The sequence below is a fragment of the Populus nigra genome, chromosome 9 (assembly GCF_951802175.1).
Source record: "Populus nigra chromosome 9, ddPopNigr1.1, whole genome shotgun sequence".
Taxonomy (NCBI): domain Eukaryota; kingdom Viridiplantae; phylum Streptophyta; class Magnoliopsida; order Malpighiales; family Salicaceae; genus Populus; species Populus nigra.
The window spans coordinates 12,109,090-12,126,165 of NC_084860.1; the positions used below are offsets into that span (position 1 = coordinate 12,109,090).

At 32.3% G+C, this 17,076-nt stretch overlaps 1 protein-coding gene and 1 pseudogene across 1 annotated transcript; one reads left to right on the top strand and one right to left on the bottom strand.

The window, feature by feature from the left end:
* The first annotated feature begins 1,300 nt into the window (after window positions 1-1,300).
* LOC133702608 (protein ROOT INITIATION DEFECTIVE 3-like) lies at window positions 1,301-3,979 on the top strand (annotated as a pseudogene).
* A 129-nt stretch (window positions 3,980-4,108) lies between these two features.
* On the bottom strand, window positions 4,109-9,356 carry LOC133702607 (protein VTE6, chloroplastic-like). The gene is made up of 5 exons (XM_062126916.1): window positions 8,896-9,356; window positions 8,076-8,329; window positions 6,544-6,667; window positions 5,332-5,436; window positions 4,109-4,519 (listed from the first exon to the last, which is right to left on the bottom strand). The coding sequence occupies exons 1-5, from the start codon at window positions 9,286-9,288 to the stop codon at window positions 4,433-4,435; spliced, it is 963 nt and encodes a 320-aa protein (XP_061982900.1). The 5' UTR covers window positions 9,289-9,356; the 3' UTR covers window positions 4,109-4,432.
* Between the last annotated feature and the right edge of the window lie 7,720 nt (window positions 9,357-17,076).

Genomic DNA, 17,076 nt, shown 5'->3' on the forward strand with positions numbered 1-17,076 from the left:
CGTTATTTAATGATACACTTTTGACAATTGATTTTAATTTAAAGTCACATATTGGGAGGGTAGACGGGACCACTCGTGATCTCTCTCGGCGACGTGAGAGGAGAAAACAAAAGAAAATGATTGGGGTTCGAGAATGTTTTACGCAGCAACATGATTTTTGACAAAAGAAGACGCTGGAAAGAGATGATCGGCGATCAATCAATCCACCCTCCGAATTAGCTTGCAATGGTGGCAAGTTCGAGTGTTTTTAGGTCATCGAAAAGTCTTGTAGATCAGTAGAGATATACATCCACTTACCGAGCATTCATTGTTATCAGAAAATATAAAATTTTCGACGCAAGGTGAGGGAATTGGGATGTGTAAAATGTCTAAGGTAATTTTGTTGTTTATTGATAAATTTTAAATTTATTTTTTTTAATTTATCTGTTTGAGTTTTACAAACTTCAAAATCACTAGAGATTTATATAATTATTAATTTTAAAATAAATAAATTTAGTTAAGATATACATAAACTAACTCGAACATCTACATTCATAATAATAATAATAATAATAATAAACATTATCATATCTTCTTCTATTATTATAATTCCTAATATGTTTTCTTTTGGTTTTATGGTCAAAAACATCTTCCACCACATTTCACACAAACAACGATACTAAGTTTATTTCTTTAATCCAATAAAAAATAACCATACTATTTACTACAAGATTAAAAGATTTGTAAAAATGTTGGCCGACCCCTAGCTACATCATCAAAATCAAGTGCTGATGGTTATATTTTTAAATATATTTTTCCAAGTTGAGATAATCTAATGCTGAATTTTATCTCAAAACCAGAAAAAATGTCTAGTTAAAGCTTTAGCCCGTTACAGAAGAAGCTTACCTGTAAAACTTACAGACGCCCACTTCTCTTGCAATTCCGTGAACCTCCCTGGTTAGTGGTTAGGCGGTTTCTAGTCAAAGAAGGTAATCAAAGCGGTAAGATTTTATTACTGTTCAGTGAATTATAGAATTCCTTCGAGATCTTGACTGCACCTATCTGTAGGCTATCCAGGAAGCGAGGGATGATTCTAAGCAGCCCAGAATGCACAGTACCTTGCAATAAAATAACTGAAAAGAGATAATAAAACGCTGCGTTCTAGCCTACGGACAGAGGGTTTGTTCTTCAAATAAAACGGTGCGTATCGCACTTAATGAAACGGTGCGTATTGCACAATAGTTACTTAGCCTAAAGATTTGATTTATAAATCAATCTTGAGATACTGTAGCTTCTTCTCTTCCTCAGGTTGCCACACCTGACAATGCTCCCCTCTTCAATTCGACCTTGTCCTCAAGAGAGAAGGTGAGAAACCTGCACTTGAGGTCTTCTGAAAACTCCCAGGTGGTGTCTGCTGGTGAGAGGATGTCCCGGTGAATAAGAACTTGTGTAGCAGCCTGATGTCCCTTCTTGATCATTCTTCTATTTAAAACTGCTCGATGTTGAGGAGTCTGTTCCTGTGAGAAACTGGGTAAGCTTGCCTGCACCATTCTATTACCAGCGTGCTTCTTAAGTTGTGACACATGAAAAACTGGGTGAATTGTTGCAGATGGGGGTAATTGCAATCTGTAAGCCACGGTTCCTATCTTCTTCAGAACCAAGCAAGGCCCATAGAACTTTGCTGCTAGTTTCTGACAAGTTCCATGGGCTACTAATTTATTCCTGTACTGTCGCAATTTGAGAAGTGAGTACATGCATATGATCATTAATATAACTCCAAGCTCGTGGAAAATTTTATTAGCACTCTATAATGGGGTGTTTACCTCACACATTTGGTAAAAAATCGTTGTAATTTTCATATCCACATACATCTGAAGGAACTTTTAAGGTGCCTGTGATAGAACTGAAGGTTAAGGTATTATTTTGACGGGTAAGATTAGCCAACGAAACTTGAAAATTAGACCTGACGCAAAACTAGTCTTTTTCTTACCTTGTGAACTAACTTTCCTAGTTTAACAGGTTTAGTAAAGAAGAAGGCGAATTGCTGATGATAAACAACCTCGTTTTCAACGCCCATGACCACAAAACCTTAACACGTAGTCCACGTTTGCCCCATGTAAATCACAAGACATCCTTCTCTATTCATGCATACCTTGCATGTCCGTCAGTAGTACCACCTGAAGAAAATGTCGTCTTCTCATGAAATTTTCTTTAATAGCTCTCCTAACCGCCCCATTACTGCTTATGACTTCTTCTCAGGCACCACCGTAGCTCGCTTCTCTGGCAGCCGGTCACCTTGCCATGGCCTTGTCCTTGCTGGAAAGGCTTATATTGATGCCTCTCATATCTCCTCGGTCACTTCTTCAGGCTCAATTCACCTGTACAATTGGTGGTCCTCAACAGCTTTTCACCATCTGCCTGTCTCTGAACCTGTAGCTCCACTTGATATGCCACTCTTGATGGGTCATTTTTATTTGCTGGTACTGGCCTTTCTGGGAATGTCTGTGCTCTTTCCATCCCTTCAGGGCCCGTTCTGAAATCATTTCCTGCCCACAACAAACCAGTATCTTGCCTCACAGTCAACAATTAACAGTGATGAAGTGTGAAAAAACTTTACTTGGAAATGGACTTTTCTTGGTTAATGAGGTTTGACCAGTATGATTCTGCAAAATAAGTTCCTTCACGAGAATGATATTTAAGTTAGTTTTTTAATTTAATTGCTAAAAAAAACGAAAGAATATAAATGGACGATGTAGTTTTTGTAGATGTGTAGATTACGTAATGTTTGGAGTATGGTTGTAGTTATTTTTTATTTAAAAATATATTAAAAATAATTTTTTTTATTTTTTAAAAATTATTTTTGATATTTATATATTAAAATAATTTAAAAATATTAAAAATATATTAATTTGAAGTAAATAAAAAAATAAAAAATTTTAAATTTTAAAAAAATATTTTTAAAATATAAAAATAAATAGATATTGGGTAATAACAGAGGTAGCACTAGCATGCTGGCGCGGGTTATGTTGTCTACTGTACAGTAGCTTGCCTATGCATCGGCGAGCTACACCTCGTTGGGCCTGGCCAGGCGAGATGATGTCCAGCCCATAGTGAGCTGGGCTGAGCTGTCACTTCTTTCTTTCTTTTCTTTTTTCCCCCCTGCAAACATCAACAACTGGTCACTCCTAATTTCTGGCGGTGATGATGGTACCGTGATTGTGAAGCCAATCTTTCAGATCGCAGGGCAAACAAAAGATGAGAATATTAGCAATTTCATGTTTCATAGCTTTTACGCAAATGATGGTCCAGCTACGGCTGTTGTAAGGGGTCCAGCCACTCTACCGTAATTTCTTGCTCAACAGATTGCACATGCAAGTTGTGGAGTCATCTGGATGGAACAAACCTCTGCAAAATTACATTCCCATGTGCAATTTCTGGGATTTCTTTGGACCCAACAGAGACAGAATTCTATGCTGCAGGGGCAGATGGTTTGATTTATAAGGGATTTTTGAAGGTTGGAAGCAGAAAAGAAGTTACCCAAATGCTTGAAGTGGAGACATGCGGTGAAAAACATGGTGGAGCGATCATATCAGTGGTGATTATGAATGAGGGGAAGAATTTGGTTTCTGCTACGGAAGATGGGAGTGTGTATTTATGGGAAGTTGAAAAGGTTTACCAGATCAGTAAAGGATACAGTAGTCATAGAGGATGTCTTGTCAGTGGAAGCAAAAGATAGGAGCAAAGCCATTGATATGCTGGAGTCTGCTGTTGGAGCGTACGAGAAACCATTGGAGCTCATTCTCAAGGAAGCCAAGGGAGGCACCAGCAGGAATAGCCATAAGGAGAGAGGTGACATGTAAACAGATTCCAAATTACAAATCTTCCCATTTTTCTCAACCTTCAAGAAAGGAAATCCATTGTGTTTATCATGTGCGTGCAGGGCTAAATATGGTCTATTAGCTGCTTAATAAAAGCTTACTGTGTAAGAAGTTCCTCTAAATTAGTTGTCCTATTTCAGCCATTATCGTTTCCATCAGAAAACTGCCACAAAAAGAAGGATCCAGTGATTAAAGGATCACATTGTCCAGTTATTAGTCTGGCGTCTTAACATAGGCCTTAATGCATCAGCTAATAAGAATAATATATAGATAAAATTGGTAAAATTTTGTATCTAACAACTATATAACGAATATTATCCCGAACTGATCTAGAATTACTTACAAACGCCTCCTTGTTTGGCACTCTGTTGCTAACATAGCCGAGAGCTATGTATGCAGATAACAAACAGTCAATCTTGCAGGTTGATGCGAAACAGAGCAAAATACCTTATCTGCACTGCACCTGGTCATGCTTTGTTCATCAATGGAATGTATAGATGGCTGAAATGATGTTGAAACTAAAGTCCAAAATTTTCAGACATTTTAATTTCCAGTAATTTATAGATTTAAGCACCCTAGCTTCGGAGAAAGACTTGCTGCATCAGTACAGCTAAAATACTGCCCACAGATATGTTGATGACATTGACAGCATCATTATTGAGCTGCAAAAAAGAGCAGAAGCATAAATTATATCATGAAAGAGGAATGGTTTAGTGGCAAACACGGACTCAAACAGCCTATCAATGATTGATGAGATCCTCAACCTCAGCAATATCAGGCAGTTACATACGAGATAGCAATAGAATTGCAGGATATTTCCGTACTCGTACTGATGAAGTATCATAATAATCTGTAGAAACTCAGAAGTGTAGAATATTCTTTCCTAAACATGTCCATTTAATAGAGGAGAGTCCAGAAAAGCTAGGAGCCATGAAGTCATAATACACAGAGAAGGTAAATCTCATTTGCCTGATTTTTCTATTTCTCTATGGTTGGAATAGGTTTCACACATAAAGCATCTATATCCAGACTAATCAGAAACTGGTCAGCTCAACTAAGGTAATCCTCAACCCCAAATTAATCAGGTAAGCTACATGGATCCAAACTTGGATTCAAAGCTAATCATATTCTAACACATTAATCAATTTAAGTAAGGTTCAAGCTGGTTAATGGTCCCCAACAGTCATAGACAATGAAGTGCAACCCCCTCTTCTACACGGCTGATCAGAACTCAAAACATATTGACAATAGCAGAGAAACATAACATGTACGACTGCTGGCCGCATTCCATAGTTTGTTATGCCAGTGAGTACGGAGCTTGAGCCTTCTAAGGTTCCTGGGATGGGGAGTGGTTTATCAGGAGGTAGTCCTGTAAAGTATAACCCCCCAACCCCCTCCCAGAAAAAAAAAGAAAAAAAAAAGATTGAGTTCCATATGATAAATTAAGTTTTCTTCTTTTTTTTTGCTTGCTTACCCATTGAAATCCTTCTTTCTCCTGGAAAGCAGCACCTATTATGCTCTCACCAACATTAGCAATCTGGGATGCTATCACACATATAACTGCTTCAGGTGCATTTATCTGATTCATACAAAGAAAAGGGGAATGATTGGAATATGTCAAAAAAAGCAATACACTAAAATATTGCTACATGGTCTGAATGAAATTAAAACATAACCTGAAGATACAGCATACAAATGTAGTCAAAATGGGTGCACCTAACCAGTAAAGTCTCCACGAATCCTATTCAGAGCGAGGATGCTCTGTTTAGAAGATGAAGAGGCTACCTCTATTTGGAAGCCAGTCACTAGACCATACGGTTTTGCTGATGCACCAAACCTAAACACAACTTTCATGTTGGAAAATGCACACTCTTCCTTAAAAATCAACTTCCTAATTCTTACAGCATACTTTATTCTTTAAATAGTACATTTGTTTATGTCAAATATAGGAGGAAAGTTTATTATGGGATAAGTTGGACCATAAGCATCATAACAACCCATTTCAAAACTTACAAAATGAACAATGAAGAAATGCATCTAAAAGAACTACAAAAAACAAGGTAATCATTCTTTGGAGATAATAGGAGTGACTCCATAATACTAGGTTTCTTACAAATCTCTTTCAGCAAAGCTTCTTCCTTTTTTTGGCAAGGTTTCATAAAAGTTAATCACAACAGTATCGAGAATACTAGCTTCAGAAATAAAAATGGTAATTACAACAAAAAGATAACCTTATTGATGAGAAATAATAGTAAAAAAAAAACCAAAACTTTTCTCAAAGCAGTATGTGGGATTGGGGGCAGAAATTAAATGGAGAATATAAAAATATATGGATCAAGCCAAAACTGTGTTTTTAGATTTTAAATTTGACAATAACCATCAGCATTGCCTTTGCAATAACAACACAATCTGAAAATGAGAAGCTATGATAATGATAGCATAAGGTTATGTAATGGTGTGATGTTTACCAAAGCAATGTGAGAAAGAGAAAGAAGGCAGGAAAAATGCTCATAATGCTAACGACCATTTTAGTTATACATGCTTTGGTTGCATAATTATTTTCTTATGCTTAAAAAGAATACAAGTCAACCTAAATAAGAATGGATGATACAGATGAAAAAAAAAAGAGTAATGTAAAGCAATAGAAAAGGTTATGCATAATTAAAGAGAACATGATAAACAATACCTCACCCAGGATACAACCAATGGAGGCAAGAAGTATAGAGGCCAACAATCCAGCTAGTGTTCCCTCAGCACTGACAGCCCCTTCTGTTCCTCTTGGAACTACCTTAAATGTGGTAACAAGGTACCTGCTCAAGCCACATAAATGTGGAACTATAAAATTCTCATAGTCCAAAAGCAAAACAAAAGATTAAGAAAAGCATCAAAGCATGGTAATCAAATCAAATTTGTTCCTATGGATACAAGCTTCATTAAAAACTGAAACCCTTGAAAATGCAATGATCAAATCGCAAGAAACGATTCCAACCAGCATTACCTAGATTACCAAGTAAAACTCATAAAAAGCCAACCCTCACAAACTATAATCTAACTACAGCAAGGAATTGCTCAACTTGTGTGCATGCACACGTGTCTGGGAGTTTTCAAGAACATGTCTCTTCATATGAAGGATTTTATTTATTTTTCCCTTTTTATACTTATCAGTAATAAACTGTATTAGAAAAATGCAATAAACTGGATGTGACTCATATATCGGAAGCACTAAACACATTTTACAGGTAAATGATTGATGAAGATGCAATACTACCAATTGTCACTGGGACAGCATAATAACTACATGTTTCTTTTCAAGTGAATGCAAACAAACTTAAATACACGATCTGATTATGCTAATTGCAAATGCCACCAGCATTCCATTAGTTTGTTAGATTTAGGTACATGTGCAAAGTACACAGGTTTGATGTCATGATCACCTAAATACCATATAGAACCTGCCAGAGAAGAATTAATCTTCCAAAAGCGTTGAGAAAGCAACTTCATAATATCATTATTTACGCTTCTTCTATCGCTCATGCTTTGTTTTAGACATTTTCTTTTCAAAACTACTGTTAAAAAGTGTAAACTCATAATGGGAACATATCACACTCATTCTTTTGAAAATCATCAACAAACAAGAAATGCAAACCTCAAACAGAAAATTATTATCAAAATAAGGTAGTTAATCACTGGAAAGTTTAGTCCATAAAATATATCTCCAAAATAATCAGGCTTTTCTTGCATGGTTCTCACATAGTGATAAAATACAGTTCATGAACACTCCTCCTTGAAAAGTTTAGTACTTAATACATCAATGTAAAGGACACTCCAAGGAATTCATTTACATACACAGGTCTTAATCAAACCTAGTTTTCTTATCCCAGTAACCTTCTTAAGCACAATAATCCTTGTCTCAAGGTTTAGAAGGATACCCATTAGCACAGTTGCCACCAGTGTTCCAAATCCAGATCCAACTAGATGATCGAACTTCTAAAATTGTAACAAGTAATGCTTCTAAGTTATTTCAGCAAAAACTATCACCTATAAACAATGAAAAACTAAATAAAACTGGCTGATGACTGATGCTATTAAGTGGCGATAGATCAATGGCATTCAAAGCCACTGAATTCCAAATCCAGCTTAATCAAGAGTGACCAAATCAAAGCCTAAAAATTCAGAATGAACTACTGAATCCTCACCAAACAGAAAAGCAATACTTACGTAGTTTTGCCATATGCCTTCCCTATCTCACTTGAGACTGTATCACTCAACTTAGTACAGAAACTGGCTACAAAGCCAAGTTTCCAAAGCGCAAGAAATGCCCGTCCCCCTGTTCCAAATATTGACAGAAAAGCACACACACAACCAGCAGCACTTGAACCAATCACACTGCCTGGTCCCCTTCTTCCTTTCCTCTTCTCAGCCACCCCTTGAGCTTCCTTCTGAGCCATTTTCACTTTTGTAACTGCAGTTCCCTAACAGCATAAATTAACTGAATCCTGTTAAAAACAAGAATTTGAATGGAAAAAAAATGCAATGACTATTAAAATTACCCTCTAAAACTGGCAATTTGTAACCAATCAGTTGCTAAGAGTAATCTCTAACTTTTAAAATTCAAATCCTGCACGAAAGAAATACAAAATAATCTATAAAATGAGAAAGCGAGAGAGAGAGAGAGAGAAACCCCGCATTATATTTTTCAACCACTTATTAAAAGAAGTGAAACCATTACAGATTAAACCCAGAAAAGGACCCAACATCTATGGCAGACTGACCAATTAATTATTTCAAAATTAAGTGTACAAAATCTAAATTCTATAGAATCAGAAAAAAGCTCAAGCAACCTAATCATGCATAAATATTATACATATAGCTAGAAAAGACAAAAAGGGCATAAAATGTATCGCCTGAATCACTAAAAAAAAGGAATTCAATTATTTTAGCCATTAAAAAACCCAATAAAACAAATCACCAAAACCCAACAAAAATAACAAAATACATGCAAGCATAGATCCCATCTTTTTTTTTCTTTGTAACTTACAATAACAAAGTAAGAGGCAACCAGGAGGAACCCCGAAGGTCCAAAAGCGCGCCAAGTAAGAGTGCCCAGCAAATAAGCAGCAAAAATCCCAGAGAGAGAGAGCCCGGATACCAAAATTGGAGACCCCACAACAAAAATCAACAGATTGCTGAAAAGGGCTGATTTCCAAGTGGGATGTGCTGATTGGATTAAGTTCATAGCGTCTGATAGAACTCCTTGCATTGAGACTGCATGTGGTCTGTGAGGGAGCATTTTCTTGTGGGACTTGAGTGATGGAAATGTTGGGGTGGAAGTAAGAATTAATGGTTTTTGGGGGTGAATTTGTGATTCGGAGAAGTGAAGAGGAGGGAAGGGATATGGGTGTTTGATGTAGAGGAGCGTCGAAAGTGCCATTTTTAAGTTTTTTATGTTCTGTTTGACTTTTGAGTAAAGCTCAGGTGGAGAAGAAGCATTAAAAAAAAAAAAAAAATACCCATTGATAATGTTATTTTTCTAATTCATATTTAAAAATAAAAATACATCAAATTTAAAATAAAAAAAATTCATTAAATATATTAGTGAATTATAATAAATGCTATATTATTAATGATCGATACAGTTATATGTCTATATAAATCATTTAATATCTATTTTATATTTATATATCTTGTATCTAGTGTTGACTTATATATTTATTATTTGTTTGAATGATCTTATATCATGTATTTTAAAGAAATTTGCATCATATACCATTTAATATATATATACACACACTATATTGATAACTATTGATAACTAGTGACCAGATCTTTAGAAAAACAAATCCAAAAAATTATTGTTTTTTATGTTAAGACTGTAAAATTTATAAATCATAAATTAAAAAACTCGCATACCAAATCATAAATTTATAAATCATACCAAATCATAAAATCAAGGTAAATCCAATTTCAAAACAACAAATATAGCTTTTTCGAAACCATAAAAAATCACCTTAACCCTAATTGCTCCAAATACTCTATAAGTCAACAACAACCCTTACAGGCTCACACCTTTATAAGTTACATAAACACTATCCAGAATTATTAGACCCAAACCTATGATGATGAAGCATTTCAAAAAAAAACTCTTAAAATCAATAAATTTATTGGAGGAATTTTAGTCATAAAACAACCATTGTTGCTGATATAACCACCCATGATGAACCAATCATTATAAACTAACACAAATTCAATGTTTATTCCCTCTATGAATGGAACATAGATGAAATGTCTAAATATAATATCATAAACACCTTACAACAAATGATCATGGCAGCCTATGCTTAAAAAACCCAAACTAGAACTTCAGATAAAGCTATAGATGAGCTCCTTATAGGTAGATTTTCTGGCCAGTTAAAAGGATAGTGGGATTACTATCTCAATGAAACCCAACACCTTAAGATCCTTAATTCCATCCAGATAACTAAAAACCAAATACTCATCTTTGACTCTAATAGAAACATCATCTAAGATACAGTCTTAACCCTTATTTTAACCATTTCTCTATATTTTGTAAGAGATCATTCTCATCTCAAAGACAAATATGTTGAACTCTTTTCCAACCTTTGATGTAAAAAAACTCAATGACTTCCAATGTTACACAAACATTTTCCTTACTCGTTTCATGCTCTGAGAAGATTCAAACCAATCTTTCTGAAAGGAAATATTCATTGTTGGATTGTCAACCCTTCTAGGATAAAGAGTCAGAAAAAAAAAATTAAAGATATTTTTTTCTCCAAAACAACCCCTTATAACCAATTAATATATGGAGAGCTTGTTAGTTTTACCCAAAAGAAAGGACCCAAGATTTGTCAAGATCTTAAACTTCAAAAACACCTCAAGTGGGAAATGAAAAGAGCTCAACAAGAACTATATAGCTTTTGTCAGCAGTTTGATTTGTCTCAACCAAAACCAACTTGTAATGGTTCATACTCTAAACCTACTACCTCAAAACCAAATAAACCATCTCACAAAGGAATAGCCCACAAATATAGAAAACATTTATATACTAAAATCAAACCTTACTACAAAAAGACCACTAAAAAACCCACAAAACCTTTCCAATCAAAATCATAATCCAAACCAAAATTTGATCCAAAAACATTACCTATTATAAATGTGATTAGAAAGGTCATGCCTCTAGATTTTGTTGGATCAATACAAAATTATATGAACTATATTTAAAAGAGGAAGTCATTTATCATATCCAAAGCCTTTTGATTGAGACATTTGATACTGAATCCAACCTATCAGATCTTTTTGAAGAACTTTTCCAAATAGATGAGTTAGCAACATCCAGTTTTGACTCAGAAACATCAAACTACACCACTCCAAAATAAATACATGTCCTAACCTAAGATTAAGAGTTTATTCTTAAAGCTATCAAAAAGCTTGATGACCCTCAGCTATAAAAAATTTACTTAGACAAACTCTTAAGTTCTTCAAATGGTTTGAAACACCGCAACTTGTCCAAAAACCAACTTAATTGCCATCAATCAGTACAAGTACATAACCTTACCAAAATTCTCAATAAAAAGAAGAAATCTGAACCTGTTATTACTATCCCCCATTTACAATTTGAAATCAAAACCCTTAAAACTGAAATACAAAACCTTAAACAAACCCAACAAAAAGACTCAGCTATTTTACAACACATCCTCTCAAAATTAGAAAACTAATCTAATTCTAAACCAGAAACAAAAGACTAAACCCTAAAAAATCATGCATTATCAAGCATGTTCCTGAAGATTTTCTGCATGCTTTAACCCAAATTACTTCAAAAATATATAATAAAAATTACATTAATTTTTCAAATGATTTTAAAATAAAACACTATTGTCTTATTTGATATATGTGCAGATCTGAATTGTAGTAAAGAAGAAATCATTCCAAAATAATTTTTACAAAACACTTCTAAAAAACTTTCTACAGCAAATAATACTAAATTAGTTATTGCATAAAAAACTCAAGCATCGGTTTTTAATAATAGGCTTTATCTCAAGAATTTCTTTGTCGTTACTAATGATATTAATCATACTATTATTCTTGGTACTCCTTTTATTGACATGATTACTCCTTACAAAATTAATCATGAAAATATTATTTCAAAAATCAATTGTTGAAAACTTGTTTTTCCTTTCCTATAAAAGCCAAAGACTAGAAATTTAAATTTAATTAAAGTATGTTCCATTCATATTTATTACATCAATGCATTGATTTAAGGATAACAAACTCATCTTAAGCATCTCAGAAAAGATATTTTTTACAAAAAATTGAGTAGCAATTAAAAAATTCTATTTTACAAAAAAAAAAAAGAATTTCAGAATTTCAAAGCAAGATAAAAAAAAAATTGTTCTGATTTAATAAATGTCTTTTGGAAGAGAAAACAACATGTTGTTGATTTTTCTTATGATGATAGTTTTAATGAAAAGCAAATTTCAACTAAAACAAGGCCTATTCAAATGAATGATAAATTAGAACAACATTGTCATCTTAAGATCAATGACTTAGAGTCTAAAAGCCTTATACAAAAGTCTAGATCATTTTAGTCACGTGCAACTTTTTATGTTAACAAAAATTATGAAATTAAAAAAGGTACACCAAGGCTTTTCATAAATTATAAACCTCTTAGCAAAACTCTAAAATGGATTAGATATCCAATTTCAAATAAAAAAAATTATTACAAAAATTACATTTTACATTTATATTTTCAAAGTTTGATATAAAGTTAAGATTTTGGCAAATTCAAATTCATCCAAAAGATCGTTAAAAAACTGCATTCACAATTCCATTTGGATAGTACGAGTGGAATGCTATGCCAATCAAACTAAAAAAATGCTTCTTCTGAATTTTAAAAAATCATAAATGATAATTTCAATGCATATTCAAAATTATGCATTGTATACTTTGATGATATTCTTATCTTCTCAAATTCTATAGAACAACATTTCAAACATATTTTTATATCGCAAAGAAAAATAATTTAGCTGTTTTAAAAACAAAAAATTCTCTTTTTCAAACTTGTGTTTGTTTTCTTGGTCATCATATCTCCCAAGAAACTATTTCACCTATAGAGAAATCCTTTACTTTTGATAGTAAATTTCCTAACAAAATCTTAGATAAAACTCAGCTATAAAGAGTTTTAGGAAGTCTTAACCATGCTCTAGACTTCTATCCCAATATGAGTAGAATAACAAAACTCTTATATGATAAACTAAGAAAGAACCGTGTTTATTGACCTGATGAACATATTAGAATCATTCGACAAGTTAAAAAATAGGTAAAAATAGGTCTAAGAGATTCCTTACCTACACATTTCCAATCCTTTAACTCCCAAAATAGTTGAGACAAATGCCTCAGAGTTAGGGTACTCATATCCTCAAATAGGTTCAAGAAAACAAAGAACAAATTTTTCAATTTACATCTACACATTAGAATAATTGTTAAAAGAATTATTTTACTATTAAAAAAGAAAATATTTTTATTGTGTTATGCATTATGAAATTTCAAAGCGATTTACTAAATCAAAAATTCCTTTTATGTGTTGATTGTAAATCTGCTAAAGAAGTTTTACAAAAAAAAAACATTCAAAATATTGCTTCAAAACAGATTTTTACTCAATGAAAAGTTATATTAAGTATTTTTTTTTTATTTTGGTAAAGAATATATAAAAGGAGATACAAATTTTATTCCTAATTTCCTAACTAGAGAATTCCTTCAAAACAGGTCCCGATGCCTCCCAAATCCAAATCTAAAAACAAAGGAGGCAAAGACTCATAAATAAAGTCTGAGTCTCCAAAATGTCAAAACCCTACAATACTACTTACATAAGCAATTTCCTCTACAAATCCAATCAAATCATGGTATGAAATGGTTATCAAAGAAGAAGAAGAACGTTCTTTACAAGTAAAAAATTAGGAAAAATCCCTATCCAACTCACCAAAATTACTTCTGGCTTGACAAGCTTTTACAAGAAGTCATCCGAGAAAGAGAAATCTTCCTAGACAAATAAATACTTTAAACCAATTTCCAAAACCCGAAGCAGGATCTTCCTCTCAAAAATCCTTGCTTCATTATAATTCAAATTTTACATTCGATCTATTCAAAAAGTTTTTAAAAAAAGATCTGATTATATTGAAAAATTAAATTATCAAAATATTTTGATCATCGAAAATGGATTTTCCATCATGATCCTTTTATTGCAACCACAAAAATCTTCCCTCCAAATTGGTATTTCAAACCATGAGACTTATCCAAATCCCAATATTATTACATGATAATACTTGAAATAATAGGATCTGCCAAATTCAAACATTTCAAACTACAACAAAACTATTCCCTATATGTCTACTTCACATGCATTATCCAAAATATTCTTTATTTTTCTGATTGAAAACAACCTCTTCTCCAAACAATTCAATTTCCAATCAGCTACCATGTCAAACTTAGTGATTTCATTGCTTGTTCTTATTCATACTCAGATTATCAACAAGCATGGTTCGATGCCTTTTTTCTTCAAAATAGTACAGGTAGCCATTCCTGGCTATTCTATTTCAATAATTTTATCAAGACTTCAAATTTACCAAACTGGTTCCTTCAATGATGGGATTACTTTGATTGTATTTACAAAGTAATAAAACCTCATATTTTTGTTGAAATAACTACATTTATTTCAAATAAAATTTTAAACTTTTAGAAAATGAGAAGAAATTTCTGTCCTCACGGTTTTGTTCTTGGTAAAGCGAGCCCACTTTTAAGCCTGACGCCCCAAAACACGTATGACAAGTTGGCAACCAGCACTCTTAATAAAACCAGCTACCACTCCCTCACTCACTGATGTGGTATATTGCAGCTAGTCTCAAACCCCTCTATATAAATAAGCTTTCCCCAAACTTGAGGGGCAAAACCAATAAAAAGTGTTCATTTAAAGGCATCAAAACCTTTCATTTTGTAATTTCTCGTAATCTTCTGTATTACTCTCTAATATCCTATAAACAGATCCATATTTTTGGATCCAAACCAAAGAACTTATATCTCATACACTGTTATCTATACAAATTTAAGTAATATTCATTTAAATCTCATTTCTATATATATATATATATATATATATATATATATATATCAAATTCTTTTTATTTTATATTTACATTTATGCAAAATTAAGTATGCTCTATGTTTATTAGAAGATCATGTCATTCCTAAACTTGCCTCTTCATTCACATCAAAAATTTATTTTATTTTTATTTGTAGTTTTGCTCTATTTTAAAATCTAGTTTATCAGCTAGAAACCTGTGACCAGATCTTTAGATCATTCTTAGATGTAACAATGTCACGTACATGTTCTTATTTTCTATTGGTATCAGAGCCTATTGGGATTTGGATAGTATTGTTACACAAGATTTTAGAGACTTGGTTAGAAGAGAGAACCTAAAAAGAATAAATAAATACTATAGATTGGTGTAAGTCCCATTTATGAGTGATGATAGGGCAGTAAATCCATATAACCTATATATTGTTATCTAAGTTATCTTTAAACCATGGATTCTGTTTTTTGTAGGACAACTTCTATTTTAGCTTCCTCTACTTCTGATTCTAATGAAAGTTAAAAGGTTATAAATAGTGAAGACATTACAATTGAAGATTTGACAAAAAATTATTGATAATTGAAAAATTCTAAAGGTTCAAAAGAACCAAATTTATCAAACTTCTTCTTTCAATCTTTTCAAAACTGATTTTATAATAAAAACTGAAGAAAAGGATACTCAACTTACAAAATCCAACTTTTTTCCTCAAAATCTTTATAAAAACATATAAATAAAAGTTATAAATATATTCATATTGAACTAGTACAGGTAGGAATAAAACCCCTTACCAAAAAAGTACTAAACACATTTAATTTAGTTGTCCTAAAAGATGTTAAATTCTAAAATTCTTTACTCAGTTCCATTAAATTCGGTTTATATAGTGGCCCTATTTCTTTCGATTGTCATCCAAACCTTACCATATCCCTTAAAGATAAAAACATCCTACAAAGTATGATCTTATAAATAAAAACTGATAATTACAACATGTTTGAAGGATCAATCCTTATACCATTAATCTTTAAGATCTATTACAAAACTATGTTTTCTACCTTTTTCTAGTAAACATAAATTCCAATTCCAAAAAGATAAAACCTTATTTCTCCAAACAAACCTTTTCAGATAAAACACAGTTGTACCTAAATCTATAGAATGAAAAGATGTTACCCTACCAGAAGAATGGATCCTTAAAGGTGCCACCCAACCTAAGCTTATTCAAGTACCACAACCAAATATGCAATTCAAGGTTGTCAAAAATACTTTTTTAACACGACATGGAATATACAATATAAACTCGAATCGTAAACTCAAATAATAAAATCATAAAATCATAAGTAAAATATTTTAACTAATTATATATTAACAATTTCAATCAAGTAGTAATTAACAATATAACATAATTAAAATAAAAATAAAATAAACAATAGAAAAGTCCAAACACCATTGTTTTATTTACATTGATTCCTCTACTTCTTGGACAAATCGACCCACTTACTTCGTCATTTACAATAAATGAGTCCCTTCAAATTTTGATAAACCATTTAACATTAATTACTCTAAGGGTCAAGACTTTTATTTTATATATTTGCCAGCTAAAACAGAGTAATATATCAATTGATATGCTAATAGTTTATATAAGAAATTGTGAAGAATGAATAGGTATTTTAATTTTACAAAAATAAAATCCACAAATAAAGGTATTTTAATTTTACAAAAATAAATCCACAAATAACTTGTATCATTAAAACAATTATAATAATTATAGTCAAAATCAAGCCTTTGATTATCAAATTGCACCAGTTTTGCAAGATATAAATTTAAAACAATGAAAATGTTAAGGTACATTTTACCAGAATGCATAATTTTATATGTTTTTCAAACTCGTAAAATCGGTCCTATTTTATCGAGTTTGATCGAGTGTGATCGATTTTACTAGTTTTCGAGTTTTAATTTGATTTGACACATTAGATACATGTTGACTCGTAAAATCATAAGATTTTAAGAGTCAACTCGCTTTTTTGACAACATTGATCCAACTTAAACACATAACTCAGTATAGTGATGGTAAAGTTAAACTATCC

What these genes read in the sequence shown, in the direction of transcription:
- LOC133702607 (XM_062126916.1), bottom strand. Translation starts at nt 9,288, where the DNA reads ATGGCACTTTCGACGCTCCTCTACATCAAACACCCATATCCCTTCCCT. An exon ending in TTGCCTCTTACTTTGTTATT is followed by an intron (nt 8,330 to 8,895) that starts GTAAGTTACAAA and finishes TTATGCTGTTAG; the next exon opens with GGAACTGCAGTTACAAAAGT. An exon ending in AGAAAGAAGGATTTCAATGG is followed by an intron (nt 4,520 to 5,331) that starts GTAAGCAAGCAA and finishes TCTTTTTTGCAG; the next exon opens with CTCAATAATGATGCTGTCAA.